General features: G+C 35.2%; 1 protein-coding gene across 2 annotated transcripts in view; it reads left to right on the top strand.

Annotated features, from left to right (window-relative positions):
* Window positions 1–9,994, top strand: part of LOC117169177 (DNA-binding protein D-ETS-3-like) — a 600,266-nt gene that overhangs the window by 469,037 nt on the left and 121,235 nt on the right. Inside the window, exon 4 of one of the 2 annotated variants that reach the window (XM_033355404.1) lies at window positions 9,147–9,715. The exons of the other annotated variant lie outside the window; for it this stretch is intronic. Coding sequence (XP_033211295.1) covers window positions 9,147–9,166 — 20 coding nt within the window. The 3' untranslated portion in view covers window positions 9,167–9,715. Of the gene's footprint in view, window positions 1–9,146; window positions 9,716–9,994 lie in introns of those variants that run through there. 2 annotated transcript variants of the gene reach the window in all.

Raw genomic sequence — 9,994 nt, 5'->3', positions numbered from 1 at the left:
TTCGAAAACTGATTTTCAAGCCATCAGGGGCCAACTCGAGCGGCCTGAAGCGGCCAGGCAAATTTTATGCGTGGTTATAGAATCCGGAGTCTCAATTATTCCCGTCTCTGTTTTGGGTTAATACCGTCCCTAATCCTGTATCAAGCGCGTCTGTTTCTGACTGAAACAGACAACTTAAGTCCGGACATGCTAAAATAGGAGATGTTGTGAATAAATCTTTGATCGTTTGCATTGCTTGTCCTTGTTCTACTCACCATTCACATGTTTTATCCTTTTTTAACAACTTATTCAGAGGCTCGACTACCTCTGCAAATCGTAGCATAAAACGCCTATACCAGGAATTCATACCTAAATACAGAGTATTTATGTGTCAATTTTGGGCCAAAATTTCAATTTCAGATTTTTGAGGATTTTTTGGGGCTCCACAAGGGAGTTGGGGGGCATTAAAGTTTGAAGTAATTCAATGGAAATGATTGATTGCAGACTCCCTAACAAATTCTTAATGTCTCCCGCAAGCTAAATTTAAATCCAGAAACCTGAATCCCATTTTTCCGAAAATCAAAATGTCCCCATGTTAATCTTATGGGATTTTCAGCTCCTTTGCGGCACGTCTTAATATTAACCGATTTGGCTTGAACCTGAAGGGAATTTTTTTCCCGGCAACCTTACGAAATGGAAGGGATGGGGGGTGTCATGACTTCTAATCCAAAAAATTTCAACAGGTATGATTTTGGACCACCCTAGCGTGCATTCTTTTCCACAAGCTATTTCAGCCGGCTGTAAAGTGTAGTCTACCGCTAAAACACGTTGCTTGGTTGTGGTCATATTGATTCCTATTATCAGCCGCCATTCTTCATGAAAAATGTGCACCCTGTTTTCCTCCTTTACGGATACGTTTCTTTTCAGTTTAATGAAAGTAAAGTTAGCTTGAATCCCTATCACTAGGAATAGAATCAGTACTATCTTGGACATTATCTGAAACATAAAAGGGCATAACTTGACATGTCTGGATTCTTGTGAATGTCTCCTTACAATTTATGATCAAGTTGTTTTTATCTACTAGTTGTATTGCTGTATTATTGTGCCTGAGCGCTTCCAGCTGGGATCTAATTTGTGTAACATGTGTTTATTTTCCCATTTAACCAGGTCTATAATTTGATAGATTGGATGGGTGCGCTTTATATTTTCATTAAATCTTTTTTTAAACTTCTTTTGTTGTAGCTGGATCCTCTCCCTAGCCTTTTGAATGTATTTTTCATGTTTGGCTTTCCATTTCGAAATCACGTAGCTGTAGTTAAGTGTGGTTGATCTGGTTAGTATCGAAGGAAGATTTGTGTCTCTTCCAAAGCTCATCTCGAAGGGTGAAATTCCCTTCGTCTCATTTCTCGTAGTGTTTGTCGTGAAGTTTCTGAACTTGATGCTTTCAGCCCACTCGTTATTATCTTCTGCCATTGAAGTTTTAATCATATTTTGTAATGATGAATGTATTCCTTCTATATTTCCGTTTGCCTGAGTATGGAATGCAGTAGTTTTTATGTACTTAATTTTTAACATTTCTTCAAACTGCTGCACTGGTTCTGACAAGAAATTATGTCCTTAATCGTTTAGAATGACCTGTGGTGCTCCAAACAGGTAGATTTAATGTTCCATCAAATTGTCCAGAATGCTTTCAGAAGTTTCATTTTTTATTGGTAGTAGTAAAGTGTATCGCGTCAATCTGTCCTGGATTTTTTATCCTAACTGACTTCTGTAGTTGGCAGATACGTCACGATTTGATGCACCTTTTAAATTATTCGTCCATTCTTGACCATTCTGGCTTTGCTCATACTTTACTGATGGTATTGTTCTCTCCTAAGTGATGACGATCAGCTTCTCTCATGACTTTCTCCTTTTCTTGTTTGGCTAGCTCGCGAGCTTTGTTCAAACACAAGTGAAAACTGGAGTTTGCGTAGTAGTTGGACAAATAGTTGACCATTTCTACTATTTGTTCTCTTTCGATAGGTGTAAACATAGGGTCTCAAAGTGTAGTCATTTTATAGTTAATTTCTTGATCATGAAATCATCTTCCATCCAACCTAGGTATCTTAGCCATTCATCCTCATTGTAATTTGGCATATTATCCCTTATAATTCTTTTCCACGATGTTCCGGCTCCATTTGGTTTAATTTTTACCCTTTCATTTGTCACAGGGTTTGCTTTCCACTTTAAGTAGTTATTAAATAGATTGGAATCAGTCTCATTGTGTCTTAAGCTTTTTCATTCATCCTTAGTTGACTCTTCAGTTGATTCCTCAGAGGACTCGGTTATTCTTCATTCAGGTAATTTAACTTTGATCTTGCTGTCGACTCTCTCATTGACAGTAATTGCCGGGTTAGGTTTATTGTACTTGGAGGTCTTTAATTCCTCAATAATGGGCGTCTCGAGTATTTTTGTTTTGGGTAATTTTTCCTCTATTGTGATTCCTTTTCTCACTATCTCTGCGTCTTTTAGAGCTCTATTCAGCACGTCTGGTTTAGTAATCGGGAATAGTCTAGATAAGCAATTCGCAGCTTTATTCTCTTTAGCTTTAACCTACTGAACTTCATACTTGTATTGGAGTAATCTTAGCCTCCATCTCAGTAGGCGTGAGCCTTTGACGTTATGGAGCCAAATCGAGGCCGTGTGATCCGTCTAAATTGTAAACTTTTTCCCTAGTAGGTACTGACGGAGTCGTTTGACCGCCCATATGATAGCCCATGAAACCGTTCATTGAATCGAAAAAAAATCTACATCAGCTGAGAAGTCGGTAGTATGAATAGCTTCTGCTGTGAAAAAACGGTACTAACATAATTTACCACTTTTTGAACACACCTCGTATTTAACGAAACACCTATTTTCACAACACGGAAATTTGCAGGACCATTTTACTCTACTGCGTATAGCTTTCGATAAAGACGGAGGCTCCATCAGAACATAAGGAAGTGATGCTACGATATTTCGTTACATGTAAATTATGCTTCTTATTACGATCATGACTAAAAACGTCGAGAAGAGATCACAGTATCGGAGAAAGATGTCAGTTCTATCATTTATATATGCTATATACACCGGACAGCATAATCAGGCTAGAAACATTACTTTGACAAATAATTTCAAATAGTCGTTCACCCTTCAATCAAGAAGTTCAACTTTCAACAAAAAAAGACGATTTAAAAAAATTAAATAGTTGATATGTGAACCAAGAAACGATTTTCATTTTAACATTGCTTAGTTAATTAATTAATTTCATCCTAAAATATCTTTGCAAAACTATTTTATAAATTTACAGGGAGGTTACGATTTAATTCGTATTGGCCGGATAGATATCCACAGCCCAAAACAAAAACGAATTTCTAACATTTAAATATTAAAAATTTTTTATCTGCCAATTGCTAATATATTTTAACACTAGAAAGACCGGAAAAATCGCATATCTAGAAAGCCGGAGGGTCCAAATTGGATCCTAGCCAAATTTTCACAGTTTTAAGCAATTTCGCATAGTTACTAATTATCCAATCATAGAAAAAGTCATAAAACGTTGACGCCCCAAAAAACTTGCTGCAAACATTGTTTAAATCATTTAAATAAAAACACTATAAATCAAAAATAATCAATAAAACTTTTTCAATTTTTAAGGTTATAGGCTGAAACTATTCTCTGCCCTAATAGACAAGTATTAAAAATGAAGAAATTTAAAATGAATTTCTTCTAAAATTATCTTTATTATACTTCCTGAAGCATCCTTAACTCATTAGATTTTACCCAGAAACATCTTAATGAACTGCAACTCTAATAGTCTAGTAATAGTAATTATTATTTATAAAAAATACTGTTAAAAGCTTTTGTTAAAAGTCTCAAGTCTCAAAACATCTTTAACGCATCAGATTCTACCAAAAAACAAACTGCTTTTGGCTGTTGAAATAGCTGCCATCAAAATGGAAGTGGAACGGCAGCTTCTTATTGATGAGCTCGTATTGGAAGATGTGCATAACGTAGACTCGATTGACGCTGAAGGCAAAGGTGCTAGGGATAATGAACATCAGGCACTGGGTCCATTAGAACTACATCCGGATAATACTAACGATGATGTGGGTAGGGAAATCTCAGAAAAACTACAGCACCGGGAAAGGAATTTTCATCATACTTTACTAGAGTTCAGATATGTGGAACCAACATTAAGGCATTCTCTGCCCAAAAAGTACATCACAAATGATCTGCGTGCACTAATAGCACATCTGCACAGCAGGGTTTTATCCACGTATTTGAACGTAGCACAAACTGCGTTAGAGATGCAAAATCTTTTAGACTGTGCAGCTGTGGCAAACTTTAGAACGTTGGGCTGGAAAACTGGGCCTGCAAATGCAGTTTTTCCTCCAGCAAGGTATCGAGATCCACCATGGAAGATCAGGTTGGATATGGATGTCAGCAAAGTAAGGTGCAAATTGGGTCGAATAACTCAATATAAAAAAGAAAATAGAACCAGAAAGCTGATGAACCTTGTTACTAAAATCATCCACCCTCGGCACATCGAGACATTAACACCAGCAATATTGGATGAACTTTTAGACTCTCGCCGACAGAGACTTGATGTTCTTACTGCCAGACTGCGTTGCACAGTGGGAAAAAAGCACCTTTTTTGGACAAAAATCGACCGACAGTGCAATTCTTAAAGAATTTTGATGTTTTTTTTAGAAATGACCGTAAGGCTTCCAGTTATAACAAGTAATAGCGGATATTTTAATTCGACTTAACGTAAATTTTTTACTCAACAACAAAGTTACAACTTTTTGTTGCTAAACTTTTCCGTGATGCCATTTTTTCTAAGACATTCAAATTCATTAAAAAAGGTCATAAATCAATTAAATAAGTAACTAAAAATAATTGCCAGTAGGTTAGAGTAACTACAAAAATTGTTAATAGTGTTATGAACAAATTAATTCACAAATTAATTTACAATTTCATGAATAGCTCTGATTTCTTTTTGTAGAATCAATGCAAAATGTCTTGCAAAAGACTCTTTGCTGATATATTTTTAATAGTGATAGTTACTGGTAATTATTTTTAAAAAATGTATGAACAAATGCACATTTTTACCAGTTTTTTAATAGGCTAGATTTTTTGCAGAATGAACTGAAAATGTCTTGGCAAAGACTGCTTGAAAATAAATCTTTCTTGAAACAAAAAAATACTTATGAAGAAAACAAAATCAGGAATCACTTCAAGTTGTTGCAGCTAAAAATAAATTGTTTTTGGTATCAACTGTACCTAAAAACAGTTGAATGTAGCAGGAGCAACTTCAAGTGATTGTTGATTTATTTTTCTGCATTTGTTTTATTTTGCTTCACGGAAAACGTTCACAAATAGACTGCGGGTTTCTACGGAGATATTGAGGGAATCCTTCGAAATATTTTTCAACATGGAATACAGAATAAAAAATCAGCACTTATGTGACATCATTTGGAATAGCGATCCACAATCAATATGTAACAAAGTAGATTTGATTTTGGATAATATTAATGCTACGTCTTCTCTGGATGAAAGTCAATTAATGGTAATAAGAAAAAAATTGGTTGATTCTTTTATGCCTTTGTATGATAGAAAATGGAAAAGTTTCTGTAGGAAAAAAGCATTGTTTGCTGAAAATCATGCTGCATTCTTAGAAGCAGAGTTCAAGGTACCTTTTCCTTGCCCACCTATCCAAACGAAAGGTGTAACTAATGTTTTAAAGAGAGGAATACCACGATTATCATTTGAAGATGGATCCGAAAAGACGACTTTCATTGATCAGAAATGAGTCCGATAGCGAATGTGGGACGCAGTTTCGTAAGGAAGATGATGACGAGAATAAATTGCAAAGAATCTTAGCGATGTACGTGGATTTAGGTATGTTATCCAGGAAACGGTGAGCATATAGAGACATCTAATTCAGGAGCAAGTGTCCATTTCATAAGTTTATTGGGTCATACAGTTAGGCGAATCTTTTTGTAAATATAAAAAGATGATCTTGCTAATCTTTTTGGTAAAAAAATTAATTCTCTTTGGAAAGTGGGGTATGGACGGTGCTTCTGCGCATCAGATGACACGGAAAAAGTGGTCAAGAAGAGTGATGATGTGGATGCAAGCGATAAATCTTATGACAGTGATTCTGAGTGTGAAGAAAATATCAGCTATCACAAGAGCCTCTTCACGGATAAATCTTTCTTTTTGATTTCCTTCGTCCCTCTTCAATTAAAAGCAGATGGTGATGTTATTTGGACGAACATAACATCTTCATCTGTCAATTTCTGTAGAACAATTCAATTTAATTTCCTTAAAGAAACTGATTCTCTTGTAAAGAAAGAAGACAACTTTCACATAAAGCTGCTGGAAAAAGTTCGTACCTATTCCATTGGTGTCAGTGGAATGAGTTTTGATATCAGCTTTGACTTGATGTATACGATGATTGATGGAAAGGTATGTAATATTCTAACTGGACAGAAAGCATCTTCTCGCTGCAATATTTGTGGAGTTGGATCAAAACAGGTTAACAACTTACCATGTGCAGCTAAAAATCCATGCAATGAGGCACATTATAAATTTGGTCTCTCGACGTTGCATGCCTGGATTTGTGTTCTGGAATATTTGTTACATGTTTCCTACAATATGGATTTTAAAAAGTTTTCTGCAAGAAAAAAGGAAGAAAAGGAAATGAAAAAATCAAGAAAGGAACGTATTTAGATACATTTAAGATCCAAACTGGGTTTAATAGTTGATGTGGTAAAGCGGGTTTATGGAACAAAAAATACCGGAAATCTTGCCCGTTCCTTTTTGGGAAAAGCTAAAGCGGTTGCTAAAATAACCGGTTCGGATGAAGATCTGATCACCAGATTCTACGATATATTACAAGTTAAAAGGTGCGGAAGGATAGTTAATTGTGCGAAATTGAAGACTTACTGTTTGGAAACCGCTGATCTTTGCATAAATCTTTATCCTTGGTATAAAATGCCACCATCAGTACGTAAGCTGCTTATTCACGAAAGTGATATAATTCAATCTTTTGAGCCACCAATTGGTTAGTATTCACAAGAGTCGCAAGAGGGAAACATTAAGATCTTTACAAAAGTTAGAGCTAATAACAGCAGAATGTCTGACAGACAAATGAAGAACCTAGATGTTCTTCTTCATCTTCTGCTCCATTCGGACCCCTTGATAAGCAGTTATAGAAAAGTACTATCCAGGAAGATGAAACCACTGTCAGAAATGGCTGAAAGCATGACAATCTCCAAGGAGTGAGCTGGATTCTTACTTACTGAAGCGTAAATGCCTACCTAAAAACAGCCCTTTTCAGGCCCACATCAGTCAAAAATGGCTGAAAGTATCACAATCTTCAACGAGTGAGCTCGATTCTTACTTACTGAAGCACGAATGCCTACCTGAAAATGGCCCTTTTCAGGTCCACATAAGTCAAAAATGGCTGAGAGTATCACAATTGTATACCTACAACATCATCGCAGGAGGTTTCAACCATCGTATTAAATAATTTGAATTCACTTATAAAATTCTAATCTCATCAGTCACTTGACTTAGTCTGTGGCTATGATGTATAACCAGGTTTACCCGAGTAAAAGTTTAATAATAAAAAAAAAAACTAAATGTATAATTTTATTTTGCATACCTTTTCCGAGATAATGCTGTTGCGTGCGACCACCTTTAATTATTCAAAGTTGCTCGGATATAACAGTATCAAACTTTGAAATCAGTTCAAATAGTTTAAAAAATTTCTGTTGGGACCAGATAATTTGTCCCATGGTCCTCTAAACGCCAAACATTGTTGTGCGAAAAAATGTATGATTGCTGGAAGTTGCTCTAACACATTTTGCTAATGTCGCGCTTCATCATTTAACATAATTTGATGATTAGCATCGATTCTCTTGTTTGTCCTCAACCTTAATGATAATTGAGTCCACTGTTTACGGGCACTTCAATGTGCGTTGCTCTTTTCGTGTGAGATGAGTATTTCACCGATATGATTCCATCCATTAAAACTACCCGTAGTTAAAGCGCTTTGAATGGCGGTAAAAGGTTAACAAGAAAATCCTCTTTTTACACTCTTCTTTTTCGATACTTGGCACCGGAAACTGTACGTTTTATAAACAAGTTTAAGATTGAGCGAGGCATCGAGTCTAAATACTTGGAAATGTCATTTGTAAAAATATTCGACTGTTAAGCATTATTGTATTAAACTTAAACTTTTATAGGAATTTATTCAATATTAAACTTTGGTAAAATTCCATTTTTGTCACCAACAGAAATATATCATTAACCTTTCAGTAGTTCAAGACATTGCTCAAATTAAAAAATAAATATCTCACGTGATACAGGTCGCTAATCTACAGCTCCTAAAATTTTTCCGCCCTGTGCAGAAACACAGTCTTCACATTCGGTCGCGCCGGCCCCGTGTTTTAATGATTTAAATGAAAACATTAAAAATCAAGAACAATCAACAAAATGTTGCGATTTTTGAAATTATAGGCTAAAACAATTTTTTATCCTGATAGGGAAGTATTAACAATTTAAAAATCAAGACATTTTAAAATAAATTCTTATAAAATTATGTTTATTACACTTTCTGAAACAACTTTTGCTAAAAAACTATGTACCTAATATAATATACCACCATAGAAAAGATTGGTTATAGAAACATCTATAATATTTGCTAGAAGATTGTAAAAATATTTCAAAATCAGGCTTGATGATGAAATTATAAATAAATAATTATAAACCAATGCTAGCTTTGATAAAAAAAAGTACTTACCCTCGCAGCAATAGGATATACCGGGATATCCCAAAATTAACTTATATCCCACTTGGGACATTTGAATATCCCGTAAACGTCCCAGGGTTACCCTGGATATCCTGGGGTTATCCCTGGGATATTCAAATTTACGCTTTGCAGGATATTCGATGGGTTATCCCTGGGATATGCTTGGGACAACCTAGGAAATAAATGGGATCAAATGAGATATCCCGGTATATTCTATTACAGTGAGGGTACGCAGTTGTTTTAATCAAACTTCGTAAATTAGCCATATAATCTCGTGTGTGATTCGTCAGAATACCTCTCTTTATCTCTGATTTTAAAATTACAGATGATGTGCCACAACCTTGAAATAATGCACTCGTCAATATCCGAGAGTTCATATTGTTTTGACATGTTTCCAGTTTTCCAGATCAAAACTTTGCACTAGTTTGCGCATCACTTGAGCTAAATATCGTTTTACGACAATTCTAGTACGCGGAACTATTGGACTGTAGGAATAAAATTGCAAAAAAAAGTCGCATCACTGGCGGGCTGCAAACCGCTAACGGGCATTACACGTCTATTTCCAGTTAAGCAAAATTGCAAAGGAGAAGCTTGGATCTGATTGGTCGTGGAACCTCATACTCTTGCCGTATGGCAGAAAATACGTGCTACCGGAAGTTCAAGAGACATCTTCACCCCCATACTATGAATCGCCCGTATATGTGTATGCGGTAATTCTTATTTTAGTACTTTGAGGGGTATCATACTTCAAATAAATCCAATGGATGGGGCTCCAATCAGGCAGGCCTGTTTGTGCAATTGGTTATGTATAACAAAAATACTAAAATTAATTAAAAACTTAATACTTTTTAAGAAGATGAAAGGAAAATCATAGTTTTCAGTGTAAGTAAGAACAGCTGTAATTATCAATCCAACAAATTCATAAACACATGTAATTTAATCTTATGAAAATTGAATATAAAGATGAGTATTTTGAAAATAGTTTGAATTGTATTCATATTTTTCCATAGTTTATTTTGCTAATGTAATATATTATTTTTCAAACAATGGTAGTTGTTGCAAGTTTGAAACACTGATTGGTAATATTATTTAACTGATAATAATAATAATATTTGGAAACTAATAGTTAGCCTTATAATATACTTTTTTATTAATTCATCTAGACATTTCCGC

Source organism: Belonocnema kinseyi, chromosome 3 (genome assembly GCF_010883055.1).
Source record: "Belonocnema kinseyi isolate 2016_QV_RU_SX_M_011 chromosome 3, B_treatae_v1, whole genome shotgun sequence".
Taxonomy (NCBI): Eukaryota; Metazoa; Arthropoda; class Insecta; order Hymenoptera; family Cynipidae; genus Belonocnema; species Belonocnema kinseyi.
The sequence above is the reverse complement of the archived record's forward strand: the minus strand, read 5'-3'. Positions and strand labels throughout refer to the sequence as shown.